Raw genomic sequence first — 25466 nt, forward strand, 5'->3', positions numbered from 1 at the left:
CACACACACACACACACACACACACACACACACACACACGGACACACACACACACACTGAAGTCACTGAATGCGTGTGAAAGGCCGAATGTTGGTCCAAACAAAAACGTGTCCAATTTGGATCAGCGCCAAAATGTTCAAGCACACTAATGACCTTTTCAACCTAAAAGCTACACAACAGATATAACAACTATGCGTGCGCGTGTGTGGGTGTATGAGGCCCTTGTGTGACTGATAGCACTGGCAGATTTCTTGTAAATATTTACAGGGAACTGCATTTTTCTACTCACACGCACACATGCAGCTTGATTGATGAAGTGTATGTTCTGACTGTGTGTGTTTTTGTGTGTGTTATGTGTGTGCGCGTGCATGCAAGTGTGTATTGTGCGCATGTGCATGAACAGTGGAGTGCAGTGGCCTGGTGTTTTCCGAGCGCGTGGGCTCCCTGAGCAGCCCCAACTTCCCGTCGCCGTACCCGAAGAGAACCGAGTGCTCCTACGTCATCCAGGTGTCGCCGGGGCTCAAGCTCCGCCTTCATTTTGGTGACCCTTTCGATGTGGAGGACCACCCCCAAACCCTCTGTCCCTATGACTTCATCAAGGTGCATGCGCGCACACAATTAGAGACAATGATACTCACATAGTTTGGGCGATTCATACAAATGTAAACGGGATTCCGATTTTGGCTTCGCTCGAACTTTAAAACATCATCACTGAAGAAAAACGATGAATGCACAGAATGGCGAAGTGCTTTTACAAGTTCCCGACATTGTGAAAGTACCCTGAATGCACCATGTTGCTTGCGTACCAGGCATGTCGCATACCGTTTGTGATTCTGCTGTGCCTGAGCATCGTTTAAGATGTTTAATGACACCCTAGTTGGAGTTTACTGTAAAACTAAACACACAACATAAATAATGACACACAATGTGTATTTAAATCCAAACCATGCTTCGTTGTTACAAGATCGCTACGGCTAATGCTAACGGAAAATGGTCATGACCTTCAAATAACGAATATTCACACACTAACACTCTAGAAACACACATACATATGCAATACATATTTATTCATATCGATAACTTAAGGCTAAAATTCTTCAATCGCAACTTCTGTTCTTATTCGAAGTGTGTCCATCCTTGTAGGGCACCACGCTGCCCCTCTGAGGCCATCATTTTTCTTTCTTCAAAATTCAAGGATACAAAGATCCAAGGCCTTTTTTTTTTGTCATACCAATACACATTGCCACATGACATGGCCCAAAATACGATCCACGAGTTCCCAGGTTAGTCCAGTAACTCCCGAGACTTGTGCAAATAACATGAAATAAAAATAAATATGATGAAGAGATGGCTTGGGTAATGGCTTGAATTTCACCTGTTATTTACAGGGTCATTTTGTACCTGAATCGAGCGTTCATGCGCCCAAAATTTGTGACTAAGCGTGCGCATGTGCATTTCAGATCCGAGCGGCGTCTAAAGAATTTGGGCCGTTTTGCGGCGGGAAGTCGCCCGGCGTGATCCAAACGGACTCCAATATCGTCGCCATCTTGTTTCACAGCGACCACTCGGGAGAGAACGTTGGCTGGAGGATGACGTACACCTCTGAGGGTGGGTCACACGCATGCGCGGAGAGCAACTGTGCTAATCAAGCTAGCTAACGTATGAATAAATTATCCAGGTGATGGAATTTTGTCAAGTGGACCCCGCCCACTAGGAAACACCCCACCTGGCTTCTTGCTTTTTAAAGTCATATTTTCTCTCTCTCTCTCTCTCTCTCTCTCTCTCTCTCTCAATCACACACACAAAATTCTCTTTTTGCCAATTCCTGCCTTCCATTTATTTTCTCGAGACAGGAAGTCAGTGTACCTCTCCAGTGCATGGGGCCAATGCCACGGTGAGCCCGCTCCAGCCTGAGTACTCACCCGGAGACCGCGTCCGGGTCTCATGTTTGCCGGGCTTCATGCTCATCAAGGTGATGTCACTTCCTCTTTCGCCCTGTCCCCTGTCAATACACCTTAGTCAGCTCAGTTTCCATAGTATCTCTCTCGTCGCCGGGCCAACTGGATCTTGAAATGCCACGACTTGAAATAAAAACCCATGCAATCGCTGTTAGCGGCCATTTTCCTGTGGAAGTAGCACACACGCCAAGAGGAAGTATGAAGTGTTTGTTTTGTTCCGCAGCAGGATGGTGAGCGCATGGATGCCGACTTTGAGATGCACTGTCAGCAAGATGGCACCTGGGATACCGCACTGCCCGTCTGTCAAAGTAAAAGTAAGAGTTGAGCTTCCTTACTTCCTTTAAGTCAAAGTCAGCACTACTCTCTTTTGGTTTGTCTGACGTGTGTAACAGGAGAGTATGGTTGCAGTCCAGATGTTCCGAGGGGGGCGGAGCTTACACCCTGCGTGCCTTGTAAGTGCTGACAAGCCATCACATTGCTGTTTGGACATGTTGTCATATTGTTTTGATGGTGTCATTTCATGCTATGTCACGGTCACTCGCTAGCGTGCGGCCGTCCGTCCCGTCCGCTGGCCGTCCAGGTGAAGCGTATTGTGGGTGGTCGCGTGGCCGAGCCGGGGAACTTTCCCTGGCAGGTTCTTCTGAGTGTGGAGGACTCCAGCCGCGTGCCGTCGGAGCGCTGGTTTGGCTCGGGCGCACTACTGTCGGACATGTGGATCCTAACCGCCGCCCACGTTGTGCGCTCCCGTCGCCGCGGCACCCACGTGGTCCCCGTCGCCCCCGATCACATCAAGGTGATGGCAGACAACAGTTGGTTGCTATTTGGGTCAAGTTTGAGGAAGTTCACTCCTGAGCACATCTCAAGAAGGAAACCCACATCACAAACTCTTTCTTTGAAATCCTAAACACAGTTTAAATCCCTAATTTGAAACTCGAACCCCCATTTGAAACCAAAATTGGAAAGCCTAACACTAGTTTGATACCCAAACCCCAGTTTAAAACCCTCACCTGATCTCACTGATCGAAACCCATTCAAAGTCAAAAGAAACGTATTTGATGTGCCGAAAAACATGTAAACTACTTATGCGGTGAGGTGATAGCACGTGCGTTGTCTACTAGGTGTTGGTGGGCACGGTGGACGTACGGGACAAACGGGCGTCGGCGGTCCTGACCGTGTCCCGGGTGCTGGTCCATCCCGACTTCTGCCCCAGCGACTTCAACAATGACATCGCCCTGCTGAAGCTGAGCACGAGGGCGGAGCTGAACCGTGTCGTCCGTCCCGTCTGCCTGCCGCCGCCACCGCAGGTACGCAAAGTAGAGGGCGGGGACTCAGCGACGCCACCAAATGTGACATGTTATTCACTTTAAACTAAAATAATCACGTCTGTTCCAATATTTTTGTCGACTTAAAAAGTGGGTGGGTTCAAAGAAAGTATGCTCTGTCCTGAGTTGTTAAACACATCGACATGTAAGTACCATGAAATAAAATCTGGAATTCTGAACAGTTTCCTTACATTCATCTTTTGATCTGAAATCCAAATGTCATCAGTATACAACAAAAACAAAGGAAATGACCTTGCCGCTCCAATACTTTTGGAGGCGACTGTAGTTCCGGGCCTTTGCACGTTCTCAGCACTTATCTTCAAACATGTCAAACGTCCTCAGGAAACGCATCTCTGACTTGCACTTTTGTGCCCTCTTCATCCGACAGAGTGACGCCTCTGCGCCCCCACCTCACACTCTGGGCATGGTCGCCGGGTGGGGCGTGTCTCACCCCGACATGACCTCCGACCTGCTGCAGTTCGTCCGGCTGCCGGTGGTCCCGCAGGACGAGTGTCGTGCCAGCTACGCGGCCCGCGCGGGCAGCTACAACGTCAGCGACAACATGTTCTGCGCCGGCTTTTACGAGGGCGGGCGTGACACCTGCCTGGGCGACAGCGGTGGGGCCTTTGTGGCCCAAGACCCCGTCAGCCGGCAGTGGGTGGTGTTCGGCTTGGTGTCGTGGGCGGGGCCCGAGGAATGCGGCAGTCGGCGGGTGTACGGCGTCTACACGCGCGTCAACAAATACCTCAAATGGATCCAGCAGCACCTCGTGGTGGTCCCGTGATGATGTCACACGGAACACTGACTCGTCTTACAATCCTAGCACCACTATGTTGTGTAAATATAGATAAGATTGTGGCTAACATATCGTTAACAATTGCCAAGCTGTGGATATCACGTAGACGTGTTGTAGACATTACAATAACCCACTTTAAAAACACCCACACACACACACACACACACACACACACACACACACAAAATCGGGGTTTCTTGTACTGTCACCCCAAGATATCAGGAAAAACAACTCGGCAAATCGTACCAAATAGTTTGGGAGCAAACGACTTGCTTGCTTTGATGTGTGCTAACTTACATTCTTGCCATCATCATGGCACCATAATCATAATAAAGTTGTTCCATCTTAAAATACTGTTTTAGCCCAAGAATAAAAGTTATGTTTTTGTTCTTGTATTTTTTTTTACAGTGTAAGGCGTTAACTGTGCGGTTAAATACATTTTTAGGACAGTCAGGCAGATTTGTTTTGACCTGTTTTGATTTCTTTTCAGGGCGTCGTTGGCGTCAGAGAGACGAACAAAGAAAAAAAAAGATGTTAATGGGTAAACACGTGACAGCTGTTGATTTGTGTCATTTTTATTGTTTGATATTGCAAACCATTTGCGGTTTATTTCCATCACATGCTGGCATGTCCTTGTTCCCGTTTGCCCTTTCACGCTTCCTCATTTCTGCGATTTTCGCCGGCCCGTCGTCCCGCCGTTGGCCGCAAAGCACTTTCTTGCACATTTGCCGTATTTGCGTCACGTGGGCCGCGTACACCAGCGGGTCCACGACAGGCTGCACGAGCAAAAAGTAGAGCGACAGGAAGTTCTGCAGGGCTCGCGGCAGGGCGCTGACGTCGAAGCGCGTGTGCACCACCTGGAAAGTGCACCCGAAGCTGAAGTGGACCAGCGAGGCCAGATGAGGCGCGCACGTCTCCAGCGCTTTGCGCAGGGCCTTCCGGTGGCCCGAGAACACCACGCGCAGGATGCTGGCGTACGAGTAGAGCACGGGCAGCAGCGGCACCACCACCGACGCCGCCGTGGCCACCAAGCCGTAGACGTCGATGGCGCGCGAGTCGCCGCACAGCAGCCGGGCCACCAGGTAATTGTGGCAATACAGGGAGGGGATGACGTTTCCGCAGAGCGGCCGGCGGGCGTTGGCCGCCACCGCGGAGGCGACCCACGCCATCGAGTACACCCACAGAAGCAACACGGCCAGCAGCGCCCGTCGCGGGGACACCAGAGCGTCGTAGTTCAGCGGCCGACAGATGGCCACGTAGCGGTCGTACGACATGACGGCCAGCGTGCAGAACTCCACGCGCGCGTACAAGTACATGGCGAAGATCTGCAAGAAGCACGTGGCAGGCGACACGGCGTGAGAGGAGCTTAGCGTGTGCGCCGCCAGGGACGGGAGTAGCGCGGTGGAGCCCAGCAGCTGGTTGGCGAACAGGGACGCCGCCAGGACGAACATGGGGCGGGCGCGGAGGTCGCCGTCCCGGTAGATCAGCGCCACCAGAGACGCGTTGGACGCCACGACCGCCGCGTACGCCAACGCGGTGGCGCCGAAAGCCGCGTACTTGGCGGAGCCCAGGTCGTCGTAGAAAGATAGGATGAAATAGGAATACGTCACGTTAGATGTCATCGTCGGGGTAGGGTGGCCGCTGCAAACGATTCAGCCGTCTTCAGGAGTCTGGTGACAAACTCTTCATCACACCAGCCGGTGAAAGCCTTCAGGGCAAAGCATCATTCCTAACAGAACAGACAACAACTTCTTTTCTGAACAATAAAAGTGATCAATCAAAATAACATCAACTCAACAATTTGTAGTCCGAACTTGTGTTCGCCTTTTTGGCCGGTTGCAATTTTGATGCCAAGCGTACAAATTACGTCATCGATTTACGCTTCGACACATAAAAGTACTCGATGATCTTGTGATTTTCCACCGAATAGCCACAATCAGCACAAAACCCACTTCGTTTCATCAATTTGAGCCCCCAGCACTACTTTTATCCGAAGTCGCCCCGCATCTCTCTGGGGTCGAGTGAACCCCTTGACCTCCAAATCACCAACGGTAAAGCTCTACTTCACCGTAGTATCAAAATTCTTGCGCCGGACAAGTAAGTCATCATCTTGCTATGACGACGACGATGATGATGATGAGGATGAGGATGAGACATGAAGAGCACAAGAGTGCTTGCTGCTATGTTTAGTGCTTGTGCACTGCTCTTTATTGGTTGCTGGGCTGTGAGCACGCCCACTAGCCGCCTCCTACATCATGACATCGCCCTCATGATCTTTTTTTTTTTTTAAACGCTCATTATACCTCCAGGCATCCCCCCCCCCGCCCCCCCAACATTATTTTGAATACAGCTGTCATCATGTGTTTGATTGATTGATCTATAAAGCACAGAGTTCCAACCTCGGTATGAAAAGTGCTTTCTGCATAAAGTTTTGATTGAGTGATTGATTGAAATGATTTGATGTATTCTTGCTGGTGTCGCCCAGAAACCTCGTACGTCCAAATTTGGTCAAGTTCATTTCTTTTTCACAATTGCTTATTTTTGACCAATCCAAAGTGTTGAAAGGCTTAAATCAAGGATAGCAAACAAAATTTAGTCCCAGGCCTTTGTAGTTAGGTTTTCCCTCAGAAGGCTGTTATGAAAGTTATTATTTACAATAAATGACAATTTGAAATTTTGGTCCAGATATTAGCAAAGATCGTAGACGTGTGACACACATGATTTGCTTCGGCGGGCCACATGAAATGATGGCCCAGTGACCTTTAGGTTGACACCTGTGGCTTAAATGATTCTGTGTAAAGATGCCAAATATAAAATAATTGCGGCAACTTATCATATCCTATCTTACCTGTTCCTACAGCTGGTCCGCCGCAATTCAGCCTACTCCAAAATGTTGGACGTCAACAACATGGTGACATCATCGCTTTTTTTTGGAAACAATCATATTGAGACGAAGAAGCTGAAAAGGTGAGCAAGCAAAAGTATTGTCCCCGCCTCTCGCCCAAAGTCACCCGGAATTGGAGAGAGAAGGAATGGATGCAATTGAGGAGTTTCATTGAGGCAAAAGTAGTGCTTTGCCGCCTACCGACAGCCCCCGCGGATGAGCGCCCTAGGGAGCGCGGAGCTGCGGCGTCAAGTTTGCTAGCACGTGACGCCGGAGGTACTGCAGGTTGAAGCCGTAAATGAGCGGATTGAGGAGGGGCGGTGCCACCATGAACAACACAGCCAGCGCGTGGTGCACCGCCCCCAACCGGCCGCCGCCGTATCGCTCGAACAGAACGTCAAAGAGCAGCGAGCCGGTGAACAAGCTCAGTGTCAGCACATGCGGCAGGCACGTCTGCACAAAGCGCCGGCGGTTGCGACGGGAATGCAGCGACGCCCGCACCAGGTGGCCGTACGAGACGCCGATGAGGACGGCCTGCGCCACGTGCAGGAACATCAGCGCAAAGCCGTAGACGTTGTTGACGATGGTGTTGGCGCACGACAGCTTGACCAGCGCCCAGTTGGTGCAGAAGAGCCGGCGGATCCGCCGACCGCACAGCGGCAGGCGCGCCGTCAGAGCCGCGCCCGCCATCGTCTCCAGCAGTGGCAACACCCACGCCAGCAGCAACAGCCGCCAAACCTTCGGGGAGACAAAATCAAAGCAACAAGTGGCCGACACATTTGTGCGACTCCATCCATTTTCCAATCCGCTTCATCCTCAAAAGGGTCGTTGGGGGTGCCGGCGAGGGACACCCTGAACCGGTTGCCAAACAGCAAATACGAAGTCTCCAAAGTACCAATAGAGTACAACTTATAACAGCAATTGTGCGAAATTTCAAATCCATTTTTGGAGCCGATTTTCTTGAGGCAATGTGATGCAAAACAGACATTTCTTCTCAAACAAAAAAACGTGCACACATCGCTACATGCTAGTAAGCTGGACATCAATGTCACCGTAACCAATGAAAGGTCCTTGCGCACAAACCTTTTGCGTGGTCATAATGGCGCCGTAGGCCAGCGGGCGACATATAGCCACGTAGCGGTCGTAGGCCATCACGGTCAGGCTGGCGAACTCGCCGAAGACGTACCAGTAGAGCACCAGGATCTGCGCCAGGCAGCCGACGTACGACACCACGTGCGCCTCGGCCAGCAAGTCGTGAAGCATTTTGGGGTAGAAGCACGACGCCCCCAGCACGCCGTTGGCGCACAGGTTGCACACCAGCACGTAGATGGGGCGGTGCAGCGTCTTCTCCGCCGCTACCGTCACCATCAGCATCACGTTCACCAGCAGCGTCAGCGTGTATGACGCCAGCGCCAGCGCAAAGTAAATGCGCCGCTGATGGGAACTCAAGCCGCTCAGGCCGTCCAGCTCCAACACCGCCGGCGACGACCACGACGCGTTCTCCATCGCCAACACTCCTTCAATGAATAGTTGGTGAGCGAGAAGCAACTGCAGTATTGATTGATATTATTGGCTAGAAACGCGTCATTGACTGACCGCAAAAAGTTCAGAGAGGAGCCAGAGGAGGCGCAAATGAGCAAAAGTCAACACGCCCGCTCAAATAACTAAAACGTTCAAAAGTTGCGTTAAATGTGTCTTATTAGCGTTTAAACTCAAACATGATAGGAAAGCAGGAGTAGTCAGAATGGTGATAATACAGACGCAAAGTTCACGGGACACAATAACGCGAGTCAAAACGCATCGAAAATGTTCAAAAGTTGCGCTGAAATCGCATTTGCGGTGAGACTAAAAATCTCTAAAAAAGTTCAACTGACAGTGTTGCAATTTACATGTCACACTACAAAAGTGCCATTGGCTGACCGGGAAAAGTTTCAAGATAGATGGCGAGCAACAAGCAAAGGTCAACATCTCAAAACTTGGTCATAACGCACAAAAAAAAAAAAAAAAAAAAAAATGCAACCCCCCCCAAAGCGTTTAGCATTAAAAAACTAAAACACATTAAAAGCGAATTTGCATATCCAAAAGGCATTAAATCAAAACAAAATAAGATGCTCAAAATTGTGTTAAAAAGCACATAAAAACATTCAAAATCAAATTTTGTTTGGCCAAAAAGACACAGCCAAGTCAAAACTTCCAAATGCACTGAAAACAGTCAGAAATTGTGGTCAAAGCCTGTTTTTGTTGAGACTAAAAGACACTGAAAATAATGTACATTCTGTTGGCTTAAAACAGCCTCAAAACTCACGAACAGTGGTCGAAATAGCTGTCAAAAAAAAAAAGCATACGCCTTGAGGCAAAAATTGGTTCCAAGTAAGTTGATAATAGTATTCATTCAAACCTCACACGTTACACGACAACCACCTGACTGGGAGAAATTCAAAGACGAGCCAGAGGAAGTGCAAATGAGCACACTTCAACATGCCTGGTCAAAAATGCAGTCAGAACAACAAAAACGACAAATTCAAAGTTGAGCAAAAACACATTCAGCACAAGAGCGCATAATTGCATTTCCCTAAGCGCCTCCGACAGAAACGGCGGCGAGCGAATGAAAGCGTTTTGACACGAGGAGAAACAATCAAAACGGCACGCTCGTTCTCGTCGACAAAATGTTGTGTTGAGTCGCCCTCGCGTTCCCGCCAAAACAAGAGGAAAAGTCAAAACATTTTAGTAGACGGCGAAAGCGGGAGAAAAACACAAGCCAGGTGACAGTGAAAGACGTTGAAACTCATTCGCTTCGATTAAAAAGACGCGCGGACAACACAAAGACGTGACGACGAGGAAAGTCGAGGAGGCCGCCGGGGCTCTTATTGACCAAAATGACATAGGCCACACCCCCTCAGCACTCCTCCTGTCTCAATCGTCCCCTTTTTTGACCGCTTTCGTCTTTCAGCGCCTTTCATACATACTCGCCATGAACGTATTAACTTTTGTTATTTTCTGGACATTGTTTACTGTCTTGAGCTTCATGAACATACTTAATTTGTTTTGGTTCTTTACCTTTCTTACCATCTTGACCAACTTGATTGTCTTTACGGTTTTGACTTTGTGACCTACTTGACCTCGTTCACACTCGTAGAACTCCAGGCAAAAATTATTGGGGGGAGGGGGGGGGACAGTTCACAGACTAAAGTCAAGTCAAATGGCAACTTTCTGCCTTGAAGAAACATTCAATCTCAGGAAAAAAAAAAAACGTGGTACTCAGCAACAGTCACTTGTTTAAATAAATCAGAGTGAAAAAAAATATGGATTCTCTCAATTCTGAGGTAAAAAAAATGATGGTGTCACGAAAATCAAGGCGAAACGATGCTCTTCACCCATCTGGCTCCAACTTTCTCTGGATGCTTTTGACAGATCAACGTTGCAGGCTGTGGCCTTGTCATGAACCATTTTCTTCAACGCCGCCGAAGATTGTCTATTAGATTGAGATCCGCATTACTTGCAGGCCACGACATTAACCGAGGAATATTTTCACAAGTTCTGCACTACGGCTAGATGCCTTATCATCTTGACAAATGATGTCATCATCACCAAACGTCCTTTCAATTGACGCGATAGGAAAAGTATCCAAAACGTCAAGGTAAACATCTTCCCAGTGCCTTGACTTGACACGCAGCATCATGTCAACGAGTGTAGTGTAGTGCTTCCGGTTTTGTGTTTTGATGCTTTGCTGTTTTCCTTGATCCACCATTATTGCTTGCCTTGAAAAGCCTTCCCATTTGTTTGTACTTGATTCAGATTTTAGACAAAGCTGACTGTGAACAAACTGAAACATTTGTTCCTTTGTTTCAATTGACATCTCTCGTTTTTGGAGCCATGTTTTGCGTCAATCCACTTGGTGCAACAGCTCTTCAAGGTGTAATCATTTCTAACGAGGATTTCTGATCTAATGCGGGTGTTGCTTTTGGAGCCGGAAATTTACAGGGGGATTCCATAAGACCCCCCCACACCCCCACACCCCTCCATAATTTATGTCCAAGTACCACTTCAAGTAGTAGTTAAAGGTAGAAGTAGAATTTTAAAGTACCGGTAGTAATAGTTGAAAATAGTAGTTAAGTAGTATGTAATAGTAGTATTAATCAATTTGTAGGTATTAGGAAATACTTTAAAATCACTGTAATAATAGCTACACAGTTGTTTTTTGTTTCATCGTCCGGTCCATTATTCAATGGGCTAAACTTTGCTTTGCTTTTTGTCCCCAGATGAGCAAAAATGTTGACGGGCAGCATTACACAGCTGGGACAGAAATGCATCAACATGTTTATGCCGACGTCGCTAAACATGTTGACGGACGTCAAGCGTCAACACAACCCGTTGGATCCCTCAGTAGCTAATTAGCAATTCGTCACTAAAGCCCAGACGACAACCTCGCGGGACCGCTGGCTGGCCGCCACCTATGAGGCAACATGTGACAAACCTTGACCTCAGTCGTGGCACTGACGCGTTTTGGGCGCATTCTCTGACCGATGTTGTTACATGCACATTAGAATACACACAAGGACAGAAGAGGATGGTTCTCGGATGCACTTTAGGCCACAGAGACGCACACAAGGACCAACGATGGAGCCAATAAACAAGTCCATGTTCAGCATGTGTTGATGACATAACGATGGCAACCTTAAGGCACTGTTGGACTCTTGTTGCTTTGATCTTCCCTGGCGTCCAATTGGATTAAGCTCCTCCCCCTGGGGGGCTCATTATCCATCAAGTCAAGGACGATATGACAAGATCAACACTGGACAGAGACGAGGAAAACAAATCATTAAGCTAAGTCACCAGGGATGGATGGACAGATGGACGGACGTGTCCTCTTGCTGAAGTCGAATTCCAATGGGAAAATGAGAATCATGGTCCAGTTTAAGGTTGGAAATATTTTTCCAAACTAGGCGAGGACAGACACCAAAACACAGCTTGTGCACACTCGACAACCTTTATTGAAAAACAAAAATGCAAGCACTAAAAGATGCAGCAGTGGCACCAGTCAGGATGCAACACGAAGAAGTCAAACGGTGTCCTCAAAGGGTCCGTGCTGGTGATGGCAAGACTGACTGGTTCAAGTCCATGGAAAAAAGGTGACCAACTGACACAACAAATCAAAGCCACCGTGTGACGCGATCCTGTACTACAAAAACGGAACCCCTCGAACCAGTTCAGGATAGGCGCTGTTGAAAATTGATGAATCTACTGTATGTGAATAAGTGCTATTATCTAGTGGCGGAACATGGACTTGCAATCTATCTGTAATTGAGTACTAATTCAAACACTTTTTTTCTCTGAAATTATTTTTAATAATCAAATAATTGTTAATATTTAAGAACAATACTTCTTATGTTGGTTTACAAGTAAAAGCAGTTACGTAACTTCTGATTTTACGAAACCAAAAGTGGCCAAATAAATACACAAACCGCTTAATAGCATAAATGTCTCAAGTGATTTTCATTGTACATATTTTAATAATCATAATACATTATCACAACTATTATAAAATCTTGAAACTGCAAGGAAGCAGTAACCTGGGTCGATCAGAATCAATGGATGTCAAGCGGTCTAACAATATTCCAGTTCTGTTCTCGACATTGATGAACATAGATACAATTCTAATGTCGAAAACAACTATTTTCTGACAGGGAGGTTACATTTAAAGAATTGGTTACTTAAATGTCTAAAATCACAGTTGGTGAGGATTTCAAAATGAATCTCAATCCTGCTGTTGTTCAATGGCCATCTGATGTTCGCAATAACAATCATGTTGCAAACTTTTTCTGGAGAGACGCTGTCGCCGTTGCCAGGGATGGAGAACAGACACGTGGATTTTGATTGGATAACAGCCGTGTTTAACATCGGATTGGCTGAAATTAAAGTGCTTAAAATATATATTGCACCACTGCTTAACGTTTTATTTGAAAAATAAATATGTAACATGAAAAATATATCTGCAGTCAATGTGTTCAGTTTTAAAATCGTGTGAGGTCACAGTCGTTGATGGGAAAATGCCCACCTATCAGAAAAGGAATAGCCATCTGTTGCTGGGCAGATTATGTTAATATATGCAATACGACCATCGCTGCAGCTACCATTCTGGGGTAAGAACAGCTTGTCTTTTTTCCATAAAACGTCTTAAAAAGAGGGATTTCCAACACCGAGAAGCGCCGATCGAATCGCAAGTAGCCTTTAGGATACCATTAGTAAATGTTCGTTTGTTTTCGGGAGCGAAAGCGCCGTTTAAGAAGATGATTTTTGTCGCTAGTCGGCTCTTCGTCCATGTCCTCGGACGCTGGTAGTCCCACCCAAAATGGAGCCAGTCTTCCTTGTTCTGCACTCGCCTTGAAGGGCTGGGCTCGACAAACTAGCATGGGGGGCGGGTGGGTCGACTGAAAAAAGGCATTTATTTACTGATTTGTGTCACGTCTGGTTAACAATGCCAGAGTGTAGTCGATGGCGCGGTGAACGAGATGTTATCCGTTCCCCACATGTCGGCCTTCCAATGGCACTAAAAGGCCGAAATGCTAACACCGAACGCGTGCGATTGTACTGCGTTCAAATTTGTGGTATGGTCCGATTGGGACCGACAACCTGTGGAGTTAAAGCGGGGGGTAAACCTCGTTCATCGATTCGGTTAATTTAATTGATAAATCTGCCAACGACGTCGTATTTTTATCGTCACGCAGAGTTGCAGTTGTTACCACACGCGTTTGCATTGGGGCAGAGGTTCCTACGACGGCCTCGCCGGCAAACCTTAGCCGACATTAGTGTGCTTTACCCCCGCTTCGAGTGTGCAGGGTGAATGCTCTGCGTGTGTATGATGGAGCACGCTGCCGCTTGCTTTTGGTGTGTTGACAACTCGTGCACATGCCTAAAATACACTTCACTTGCCCCCGATGTTTGTATTCAACCTGTTTTGTTTTGAAAATGCAATGTATTTATCTATGTAAAAAGTCATAACCCCTTTTTATTGTCCGACATCGATTTGGCTTTTCTATATTTTACGCTTATGTCAACATGCTGTAAAAGACCCTTATTTGACACTTTCTGGGTACACTTTGACAATCTGATGGGATCTAGTGCAAGATCTAACTGTATTCAGCAAAGACACATATGGCGTCTTGAAAAAGTATTCATTCCCCTTGAACTTGTCTACATATGGGCAATTACAGTACAGTACAAACCTTTAAGATATTTCAACTATTCGTGGCATGGTTTGGTATATCCAATAGAAATTATGTCGTGTCATAGTCACAAATTCACTTAGTATGAACTCTGGGGCTCTTTAGTTGAACACAAAGCCATTCCATATTCACTCCATAGTTTAGTCTTGTTTAGTTTTGAAAACAAAAACTTGTAGTTGCACCCCAATTTCGTTGTATGTGGGCCATTCATTGACAATAAACGTGCCCTTGGTCATTTCAAGCATACTGCGGTGACGGCCGACCACCAGGAGGCCGGATAGCCGTGTTGCCATGGAAACAAAGCCAGAGCCTGCCACAGCGTGGACTGAGTCCACGAACACGGATTCAACTGAGGCCACACAGGTAGAAAGAATCATACAAAACTGTTTAAGGCATGGTTGAATTTAACACACACATAGTTACTTTACCTCCAAAGTAGTTTGTCTTTATGGCTTGTGATCTACTCAGAATAACTTCTTAAAATATTCAAACATAATTGCACTCCGCCATGTAGTCACATTCTGCAGTCACATTTGAATTTGGGTAATGATATATTATGGTGGTTGTCTTGGTTTGGTTTATGTTGCAGGTTCATTTCGAAGGTGGCGCAGTGGCCCAGATAGTGTACAGCGGAGATGGTGGGGATCAGGCAGAGCGCGGACAGCAGCAGCAGGTGGTCTACACGGCCAACGGCAGCTCGTACACCTCGGTGGAGTCGGCCGAACACACGCTGGTCTACATTCACCCTGCGGATGGAACCCAGGTAAGGATCGGCTTGTTTTTAAAATAGGTCCTTTTTTTGTCTAGGGTTCTTTCATCGAGATGAGTGGCTCTCAAATGGGGGTCGTCACACCGCAAAATAATTTTCTGTAAATGATTCTTGTCGTAAAAGAAAGCGTGCAATGAACGATGTGAACGATGATTTTCCTCCTAGGCCGTGTTTGCAGATCAACCTCAAGTTGCATACATCCAGCAAGATGGCACGACTCAGCAGGTGCATGGGATGGGGTTGTCATTCAATTTTTTTTTTCCTAGTTTCAGCGCAATCTTAAAGTAAAACCCTGTCCATCCCAAGGTGGCAGTGTTGCTGCCAAGTGGCCAGAACATGAACGCTGCCAGTCTACACGTCCTCAGCAATGTGGCCGATGCACCGCAGGCCACCCTGGAACCGGCCTCCCAGGTGAGGGCTCACTTTTGATGTCATAAAGTTCTTTTTTTTTTTTTTTTTTTAATCACTGAGATGCAGGGGAACAATGTTGAGTCTTGGTGCACTTTATAAAAAAAAATAATGACATTCTAAATTAGGTATGAAGTATAGGTATTGCTAATTTTCATATACAGGCCAAAGAGTGACTGACATTGAGAGATATAAATTCTAGATGTCGGTCTTGACAACAACATTTTGGATTCGGACTTGTCATACAGGAGCAGCTGTCAGTATCCAACTCTCTAGCCTCTCTGGCCGACATGGCCGACGCCCCATCCAGCCCACTCGGGGCCATGGACACCACGGACGAGTCTGACGAAGACAACGACGATGAGGATTCGGACATAGACGACTGGGAGCCCCGTCAGCGCTTCAACCCTCACCACCTCTGTGCGTCCTGGATTCTGTATTTTCAATGTGACCACTCGTTAAAAGTTAAAGGAAATGAGCCATGCCACAGATTGTAATACCAAAAAATGCGTGTCATTGATGCCCCCCAGGGTGTGAGGAGTGCAACAACACAAACCCCTCGGAGTGTCTGAACCACGGGCCCCTTCACCCTATCCCCAACCGCCCAGTGATGTCCCGGGCCCGCGCCAGTCTCCCTCTGGTCCTCTACATCGACCGCTTCCTAGGCGGGGTCTTCTCCAAGAGGCGCATCCCCAAGCGCACCCAGTTCGGCCCCGTGGATGGCCCCCTGGTACCCCAGAGCGAGCTGCAGGACAACTACATTCACCTGAAAGTGAGCCCACACACCCTAAGACAAATTTTCCATCAAATAAAGTTGCATCACCAAAACCGTTGCCGTCGTCATCCATCCTCCATCCATTATCTGTACCACTTATTTATTCTCTCGAGGGTCGCGGGCGTGCTGGAGCCTATCCCGGCCGTCTTTTGGCAGTAGACGGGGTACACCCTGAATTCGTTGCCAGCCAATCGCAGAACACTTTTATTTACTATATAGGCAAAAAATTAATAAATTGTTGTTCGCTAACATTCAGTTGATACATACTGTCGCGGCCACAGCTTTGCGTGCTGGACACCCAGAAAGACAGCGCGAAATCTGAGGACACGTGGCTGGACCTGTCTGACGAGGACAACTGCAACTGGATGATGTTCGTGCGGCCCGCCCAGAACCACCTGGAGCAGAACCTGGTGGCGTACCAATATGGCGCCGAGATCTTCTACACCACCATCAAGAACATCGAGCCCAAGCAGGAGCTCAAGGTGGACGCCGCGCGATATCATGGATGAAGTCAACTTCCGGGCAGATAGTTTGAGCGTTATTTACACATGCTTGTAATCCTTTTGCAGGTGTGGTATGCAGCCTCGTACGCAGAGTTTGTCAATCAGAAGCTTCACAGTGTGACAGAAGAAGAGAGAAAAGGTGAGCGTATTCATCTTGTGTGGATTTCCTACCACAGCACAAAAATTATATTATGTTCATTGAAGACTCTTAAGTTGCCCATAAAAATTGAATAGGACATATTTTGTTTTATTTACTGCCACTTCCTTGTTTGTCTGTCAGGGCACTTCTTTTCAGTGGCTGCATTCGGTTAATATTTAAGAGTGTTGGTCCTGACCCGATTCAGACCCTAATTTCGGGAGAACCGCAATTGTAACACACTTCAGAGTCAAGGATAATCTTACAGGAAGATCTTATAAAATATAAGATCGTCGCACGTTTGCCTTCCTTGGTTGGGAAGGGCCAACATCGGCACAAAAACAGCGCAAGATGTTTTTATCTCGGTGCCAAGGTCAGTTGAGAAGTCTCACTTAGACATCAGTAGTGCTTTGTCACCATCTTGTGGCCTGTATGAGCAATTACAAACCTTTTTCGGGTGGTGTCAGCACTGAACAATTAACCAAATTCAAATCTACTTTGCGATGGAGTAGAATGCAATTTTCACTTCGCAAATCACAATTGCAATATGGAGCCAAAAAGCTTGCAATGGAATTATATTTCAAAATCGTTGAGCCCTTGTGCTTATCACGCGCAGTGCTCTTTGCTGATTCTGTGCTTCCTTCAGTTCTGCGGGAGCAAGAGAAGAACTGGCCGTGCTACGAGTGCAGCCGCCGCTTCGTGAGCTCAGAACAACTCCAGCAGCATCTCAACCTGCACGACAACATGATCTACTCTGTTAGCAGGTACCGTTCGCCTTCATTGTGCGCCCCGAGGCTTTTGATCCCAAATATCACGCCTCCCCCCTCCGCTCTTCCTTGTCATCGTGCACTTCCAGGTCCAGAGGGCGTGGCCGAGCCAGAGGCAGGAAGCGATTCGGGACAGGGAGGAGGCCGGGTCGGCCGCCAAAATTCATACGTTTAGATACGCCAGTTGAAGATGAAACGGAAAAGATGACGGTCAGTAGCTCGTGTTTCACTACCGTCAGACATGTCTTCATATCAATATATGTGAAATACGGTGGCGCCTCGAGATATGTGAATTGTCATTTTTTTAAAAACACTCTCGTTTTGATTTGACTTTGTTCAAGAACATGTTTTTTTTTCTCCCAACTTGAGTTTTAGTGATTTTATGAACTACCTTGAAGGTTCCACCTCCGTGTTTTGTTTGATTTTTCATTTTCTCAGGAGATGCTGGAGCTGGCTGAGGCGCAACCACTGGACGAGCCGACGGAGGCGCCTCACAACGGCGTGGAGATGACCGTGTCCGAGCCGGACGCCGAGACAGATGGCCAAACGGTGTCCCCAGCGGCGGAGCCGTCCGCCGCCCAGCCCCCCAGAGTGGACGCGCCGCCCGCGGCCATGGAGGAGCCCGCACAGAACGACCAGTCAGATGCTCAGCTCTCCTCTCCGGATGTGCGACGTCTGAAAAAGATGCGGGTGAGATGCAAACACTTTGTTTTGTGACAAGGTGTGTTTGAGTGTGTGTTTGCTTTTCAACACTGTGTTTTCTCTTCTCAATGCGGGCCACTTTCAAAGACGGATGTACAGGTAGGCGGGGACCCCCCCCGACATGTGCATTTTAGCCAAACGGAAGGCTGAAAAAGCAGCTGACTTGCCTCGTTTTTGTGACGTAAATATATGAACTCTACATTCGTGTGTGTATATTGATTACAATCGGCGCTCATCAAATATGTATTTTTTTCTTCTTTTTTTTAAACAGTATGTTGCTCTCCTGTTTGCCAGCAAATGTAAGGATAAGGTGTTCAATAAACAGGACGTAATTTTCAAGTTAGATAAATGTCATGCACTTAAACTTTGTGCCAAGTAAGGAAATGATGCTGATTTTTACCTTGGCTTAAGCTTATTTTGCAGGCCTCAGGTTGATGCCATCTCATCTGTAACTCGAAGATACTGTATATCAATGTGTTTCCTATGTCCAAAATGTACTTCATGTGTTTGTGTAACCTTAAGATGAAGATGTATCCATAAGAAAATTAAATCTCGCTATATATTTAACCTTGAATTAACACGAAAATAAGGCCTTAATGACATAACCTTTGAAGTTTTCCTGTATTTGATGTTACGTTATATTAACGTGAAATAAAAAAGCGCATGTAAAACATGTCATCATTTTATGTAACTAAAATTAGATTTCGGAATTTCCATATGTTTAACCTTTAAAAAAAAAATGGAACCGAGCCATGTTTAGTAACTTGGATTGACGTTAGCCGTAAATTGATAATGCTGGCTTGAAAAAAAAAAACAACATGAAACAAAAATATATTTTAAACCAAATGCACTCACATTTGAAGTCATTTGCAAACAAAGTAACCTCAACAGTCTTCCCCCCCCCCAGTCGCCCCCCCCCCCCCCCCCGTGTGTTTTTTCAGAATGCGGCACTGCAGCCTCACTTCATCCGCAAGAGGTTCCGTCCCTTTAAGTGCAAACACTGCGACAAGGCCTTCCGTGACAAAGAAAAGCTGGAGCAGCACCTGCGCGTGCACGGCCGCGACACCTTTGTCTTCCCGTGCCACCTGTGCAGCAAAACCTTTGTGACGGACACGGCGCTGGACGACCACCTGCTGGTGCACACCGAGAACCGCTCGTACGCGTGTCTGCTCTGCGCCGAGACCTTTGACAGGCTCGACGCGCTCAGGGACCACATCGAGATGCACGCCGTCGACGGCACCTTCACCTGCCCGTCCTGCAAGAAGACCTTTCCCGACTTCATCCAGGTTGGCATTCCAACGCGCGACAACTCGATGTATCTCGTGGCGACTTCGGCTCGGTGAGCACTTGGCCAGGTACGCCAAAACAGTTGCGAGACTCTTCGGTGTGGGCCAGATGATCAAGCGGCACATCCACAAAGAGATCCTGCGGGCAGTTTTTTTGTACAGTGCGCAAGGAGACTAGTTGCAAGCTACGTGTGGTTTAACCAAATGCAAAAGTGTAGAAATGTACTGGTACTTTGATGTTATTATTATTATGATTATTATTATTAGTAGTATTATTATTATTATATTTCTGTTAATTCTCATTATATAATTAAAAAATTAAAAAATAAATATACATTTTCTCATTTCCATCAACTAAGCAGTTATTGAATTATTATCTTGTTTATCTGTTAATTATTCGTGAGATACAAAAAATTAAAAAAAAAATGAATCATTAAATATAATAAAAGCCTCTGTTAAATGAATGCACCAAATATTACTGGACTCTTCATAATGTTAAGACTCTGTGGGCTGTCAGTCATGGAATTCATGAAAAGCCTTAAATTAAGGTACCTCTGTAATTTGTAGCATGTCTTGTTTTGAGGTCTTTCCCATTTTTTCTCCCCCCCACCAGGTGAAGAAGCACATCCGCTGCTTCCATTCAGAGAAAATCTTCCAGTGCCCCAACTGTGACAAGGCTTTCTGCCGCCCCGACAAGCTGCGCTTGCACATGCTACGCCACTCCGATCGCAGGGACTTCCTGTGCTCCACGTGCGGCAAGCAGTTCAAGGTGAGGCCGCGGTGCAGGAAGTTTGAATCCTTCGTTACGGTCTGCAGTAGCTTGGTTGTCTGGAACATAATTTGCAACAAAATTATGTTTGTATCATTTAAAATAATAATAATAAAAAGGGGTGTTATATCCCCACTGGCCAAGAATATAATAGTTAGCGAAACTAAAATTGAAGAAAAAGTTTGAGAGCCCCTGTATGACACGAAACGATGTTTTATTTCTCCAGAGGAAAGATAAGCTGCGAGAGCACATGCAGCGAATGCACAATCCTGAACGGGAGGCCAAGAAAGCCGAACGCATCCAGCGCTCCAAAAGCCACAAAATGAAGACGCCCACCACCGACTTTGAGAGCTTTATGTTCAAATGCAGACTGTGCATGATGGGATTCCGACGCAGAGGAATGCTGGTGAGCCGGAAAGCGCGACGTCACGTGTCAATGAGACGAGAGTCGGTATAAATGTCGGTGATTTGTCGTCGCAGGTCAATCATTTGTCCAAGCGGCACCCTGAGATGCGCGTGAACGACGTCCCCGAGTTGACGCTGCCCATCATCAAGCCCAACAGGGACTACTTCTGCCAATATTGTGACAAGGTGGCCGGACGAGCACGCTTCTTCCATCTGTTTTCTATTGCGCTTGTCCTCAACAAAGCTTCCGGTTAGCCTGAGCCTTTCGACACCCAATGTCGTGTCGCTAATTCAGTGGAACGGCCCCAAAGTGACTCTGTCAATATGCTTTTCAAGCTGCTATACAAACAAAGTTATCATTATCATGATCATCATCTTGTCCATCAGGTATACAAGAGCGCCAGCAAGAGGAAGTCGCATATCCTGAAGAACCACCCGGGGGCGGAGCTGCCGCCCAGCATCCGCAAGCTGCGCCCGGCCGCTCCCGGCGAGCCCGACCCCATGCTGACCACGCACACACAGCTGGCCGGCACCATCGCCTTTGCGCCCGTCTGCTGCCCGCACTGTGCCAAGCAGTACAGCAGCAAGGTGAGCGAGTGAAAGATCCAAGTCATACACGCGGCTCACTATTTGCAAATTCACCTCCTCGTGTTATGGTCATGTTGGTAAGTAGCGATTGGGAATCGATCCAATTTTGCTTGATTGATCGGCAAATGATGAAAATGCAACACATAGTGACAGGCAAAGGCGTTTTCTCTCTCTCTCGGGCAAGTGAGCCACTGCTCACGCCGCCTGCCTTTACTTGATTTACAATCCAATTCAGTGTGCCGCTCGTTCTGGTGCGCCTGTTTTGGCCACCGGGAGGCAGTATTGTTTACCACAGACACAAACGACGAAGAATACCTTTTCTTCTCTTACTACACAGTACGGTTTTTGTAAGATGCAACAGTTTTCACTGAGAATTAAGAATATTTGACTGTCCGTGTTTTTACATTGTCTACATTTGTTGATGAGTCAAAATGTCGATGCTAACTATTAGCATCTCATTGGCATTTCCCATATGTTCGTATTAAGCCTGTCAGCCGTTCTTAAAACACAGATTTCCCTTCTTATGTGTGTTGTATTTTTAAAAAAAAAAATTGGCATCAAACAGTTTAAATACTTTGTTAAAAAAATAATTGTTCTCTATTTGCCAAACTGCTGCTTTTTATTCAGTGAGTTGAATTGAGTTTAGTGGCACCTTGCAGTGCTCGCAAGTCCACGCATAGCATCCGACGAATAACTCTCAAGTCGTGTCCCTCGTATCTCAAGGTAGCACTCTATTTTGTGTGTGTGTGTGTGTGTGTGTGTGTGTGTGTGTGTGTGTGTGTTCTCTCTCTCTCTCTCTCTCTCTCTCTCTCTCTCTCTCAGACTAAGATGGTGCAGCACATCCGGAAGAAGCATCCCGAGTTTGCTCAGCTCGTCAACACCATTCAAGCTCCCCTGGCGACTGCCGTCATTAGCAGCACGCCGGCCATCATCAGCACCGACGGCGCCACCGCCGAGGCTGTTGTGGTAAGTTATCGCCCTCACGGCGTCGGAGAATGGAATTTTCTCATCAATTCACATCTCATCAAGCCCTGGATGTGTGTTTATTGTCATCCAGAAGAATTTATTGCTTGTGTTTATTCACAATTTCATGCACCTTGGAACCTGATAACATGATAAGCTGTCCACTGTAGTAACCGCTGTCCCTGAAGGGGTTTAAAAAAAAAATACAGGGGAAGAGAACCTTACAATCACTTCAAACACAACTACTTTGTGTTGAGGTCATTCAGGAAAATGCGACTAAAAGCACCTGAAACATTGACTGCCTGGCGACATTTTTTTGTCCGCAGACCACTGACCTGTTAACACAGGCCATGACGGAGCTCTCCCAGACGCTGACTACCGACTACAGAACACCACAGGGAGACTACCAGAGGATCCAGTACATCCCCGTCTCCCAGGCTGGAAGCACCCTGTCCCAGCCGCAGCACATTCAGCTGCCGGTGGGCCAGGTGGGGGTCCAGGTTGCGCCGGTAAGAACGATCATTTTTGTCTATTTTTGGAACTTGGAATGTCAGGGAGGAGCTAAGTTGAACCTAGTGGGAAGTGTCAAGTGTAGGAAATGGAAATTAATTTTACAAATTTGTTTTGTTCTGAAAGAAGCACAGAGGCCTCCCCCCACCAAAAAAATGTTTTTGAATAATTTTCAGTCAATTATTTAAAACTTTTTTTTTCACAGGGTTCTAGAGGACATTCTGCACTTGCTTCAGATTTTAAGCCCAACTATTTGTATACAAGCCATGACATTTTTCTTAAAACTTTTGTTTTTTACAGGGTTAAAGAAGACATTCTGCACTTGCTTCACATTTGAAGCCCAACTATTTGTATACAAGCCATGACATTTTTTTGATATAGTATCCCTGCTTTAAATCATTTAGAAGCAAGCGAAAGGACCTCATGCTCCTCATGTTTGTGTTTTTTTCCCAGGCTTCTTCCGCGCACTCGCAGCAGCAGACAGTGGACGTGGGCCAACTGCACGACCCGCACGGCTACAGCCAGCACTCCATCCAGGTGCAGCACATCCAGGTCACCGAGCCCTCGGCCTCCGGGCAAGTTGTCACTCAGGTAGAAGCCCTCGCCTTCGTGCATCACAATGTGTTCAATAAAATAACTGGGTCAAAATTTGATATTGATGGATTATTTGGACTTTTCAATCCAATGTTACTCTTAAAATGGATTTAGCACATTTCCCCGTGAAACATACTGTATGTGCCTTTGCTCAATAAAGGGTGGGAAACACTGGCTTTCTTGTTTTTGAGCTAGCATCTCTGACGTCTCGCCCAGGTGACGACGGGTCAGCCGCTGAGCCCCAACTCCCAACAGACCAATCAGGAGCCAAGTCCTCCCCAGCTGACCCCTGTGACGCTGGCTCAGAACCAAGGTCTTCAGGACAGTGGTACTCCTCAGCAACAGCAACAACAACAACAACAGCAGGAGCAGCAACAGCAGCAGCAGGGAGCGGTGCAGCATGCCTACATACCTGGAAACTGGAACTACAGAGGCTACCGTGAGTCCAGTCTGTAGCGCACATGATCATGACTTCCTGTCATGTGACCAATGATCAGCGAGCTCTTCTAGTCGACCTCTGTGCTGCCCTGCTTGTTTCGGTACATTGTGGGGAGTGGACAGACAATTCTGTCTGATATCTGAAGGAAAAAAAAAAAACCAAAAAACAGCCGGGGTGCAAACAATAACCTGTGATGTAGTGAGGGAAGCCTGTAGGTGTACTTGAGTACTTACTTATCTGACACCTTTTTTGCTCCCTACGTTTGATAGCAGATATCTGTATTTTCTACTTGTTACTTGGTGTAAATAGGCTTTTTTATATGTATATGTACTTCTACTTAAGCAGCCTCCGAGATCCAAATGATGACACTGCCCCATGCTCAGTACGTCATCGCCGAGGCCACCACGCCGGTGACTGGAGCCAACAGCAACCAGGTGAAAACGGTGAGTGCACGTCAAATCCGGGCCAAAGATCCTTTTGCTTGAGAGAGACCGAGAGAGAGAAAGAAAGAGAGAGAGAGAGAGAAAATGCAGCACCTAGCGATTGTGATACCAGAAGTCCTGTTCTGATGGCCTGTCAATTAGGTTCCGTTTACTTGTATACCTCGATTGGCCATCAACCAGTAATGAAATAGTAGAACATATTTTTACTTCAGTAAAATACTCAAATGACAAGAATTTTTAAAAAAGAGGCACATGAGGAAGCTTAGCGTGTTATGAAAGACAAAAAATAAATGAAGAAATAATCGTAATAATGCATGAAAATGAAATGAACATTCAGGAGTGAACATCAGACACTGCTGTGGTTCAACAGGATAATTTTTTTAAAAATTGGTCATGAAACGGGCATAGACAAAAATCTATATTATTCATTTTATTTTGCACAACCACATACAGTTTTTATTCCCCCCCCTACATTTCAGCCGCAGTGTTGTCTTCACACTGTGCGCCATTTTTTGGGGTGTCATGAATGCTGACGAACAATAAGCACACGCACACACATGGATGTGATTCTCTTCTTGGTCCCTCCAGACGCACTACGTCATCTCTGAAGGTCAGACGGAGCTGGACGCCAAACCTTCGGGTCCCGTCAGCTCGGGTCCAAACCCTGGCGAACACTTGGAGCAAGCCACCACACAGTACATCATCACCACCACCACCAATGGGAGCGGCGCCAGCGAGGTCCACATCACCAAACCCTAAATCCTCCTGAACTTTGAAACCCCTCGTTTCTAGTCCCCTCCCACTCCCAATCCTGCCCAATGGCAGGTTCTAAGCACGCGGGCTAATTACAGATGAAGACTCGCTGAATTTACAGAAGACAAAATAATGAAGACCAGCACAGTTTTATGTGTTTGTCAAGTGTTATCTTCTTGTTCATGTGCCACATGCTGCTAGATGTCAACAAATGACGAAGTCTCAAAATGATTTGCAGCTTTTCGAACATCATGCCCTGCTTAAGTGCAAAGAAAAGCTTTTTATGCGTTTGAAGTAACCAGAAAAGTCATTTATTTGTGAATGAAAATTGTGACAGAAAATGAAAATCTTCCAATATAATGGCGCAGTTGTCATGGTTTTGTTCCAAAATGTTAGATTAACAGTATTCCCAAGCCATAGCGCGGAAATCTGGGCTTTATAGCAATTGTTTTCACAGTGTACAGGAAAAAAAA

General features: G+C 46.8%; 3 protein-coding genes across 9 annotated transcripts in view; 2 read left to right on the forward strand and 1 right to left on the reverse strand.

Annotated features, from left to right (window-relative positions):
* The window catches only part of masp1 (MBL associated serine protease 1), a 10428-nt gene extending 6051 nt beyond the window's left edge, over positions 1-4377 (forward strand). Inside the window, exons 7-12 of the mRNA XM_019887357.1 lie at positions 1854-1972; positions 2185-2272; positions 2351-2410; positions 2504-2751; positions 3077-3262; positions 3669-4377. Of these exons, the coding sequence (XP_019742916.1) occupies positions 1854-1972; positions 2185-2272; positions 2351-2410; positions 2504-2751; positions 3077-3262; positions 3669-4064 (1097 nt within the window). The 3' untranslated portion in view covers positions 4065-4377. The remainder of the gene's footprint in view (positions 1-1853; positions 1973-2184; positions 2273-2350; positions 2411-2503; positions 2752-3076; positions 3263-3668) is intronic.
* Positions 4378-4471: 94 nt separating this feature from the next.
* On the reverse strand, positions 4472-10099 carry LOC109526191 (uncharacterized). The gene is made up of 3 exons (XM_019887302.1): positions 8002-10099; positions 7241-7698; positions 4472-5723 (listed from the first exon to the last, which is right to left on the reverse strand). The coding sequence occupies exons 1-3, from the start codon at positions 8464-8466 to the stop codon at positions 4652-4654; spliced, it is 1995 nt and encodes a 664-aa protein (XP_019742861.1). The 5' UTR covers positions 8467-10099; the 3' UTR covers positions 4472-4651.
* Positions 5143-25466, forward strand: prdm10 (PR domain containing 10). Of its 7 annotated transcripts, XM_019887352.1 has the most exons (26): positions 5143-5158; positions 6937-7043; positions 11220-13379; positions 14426-14546; positions 14773-14946; positions 15118-15177; positions 15259-15363; positions 15609-15780; positions 15891-16132; positions 16417-16617; positions 16705-16777; positions 17421-17538; positions 17631-17751; positions 17980-18231; positions 18331-18342; positions 19185-19529; positions 20143-20298; positions 20525-20704; positions 20779-20889; positions 21091-21291; positions 22114-22257; positions 22581-22763; positions 23218-23355; positions 23575-23797; positions 24140-24286; positions 24331-24477. In XM_019887352.1, the coding sequence occupies exons 4-25, from the start codon at positions 14475-14477 to the stop codon at positions 24280-24282; spliced, it is 3426 nt and encodes a 1141-aa protein (XP_019742911.1). In that variant the 5' UTR covers positions 5143-5158; positions 6937-7043; positions 11220-13379; positions 14426-14474; the 3' UTR covers positions 24283-24286; positions 24331-24477. The 7 variants fall into 7 exon arrangements, with proteins under 7 accessions (XP_019742911.1, XP_019742905.1, XP_019742909.1 ...); XM_019887346.1 differs by lacking the exons at positions 5143-5158; positions 24331-24477 and adding an exon at positions 24829-25466 and having other exon boundaries at positions 24140-24240; XM_019887350.1 differs by lacking the exons at positions 5143-5158; positions 24331-24477 and adding an exon at positions 24829-25466 and having other exon boundaries at positions 24143-24240.

The sequence above is a fragment of the Hippocampus comes genome, unplaced genomic scaffold, assembly GCF_001891065.2.
Source record: "Hippocampus comes isolate QL1 unplaced genomic scaffold, H_comes_QL1_v1.1 scaffold194, whole genome shotgun sequence".
Lineage (NCBI taxonomy): Eukaryota > Metazoa > Chordata > Actinopteri > Syngnathiformes > Syngnathidae > Hippocampus > Hippocampus comes.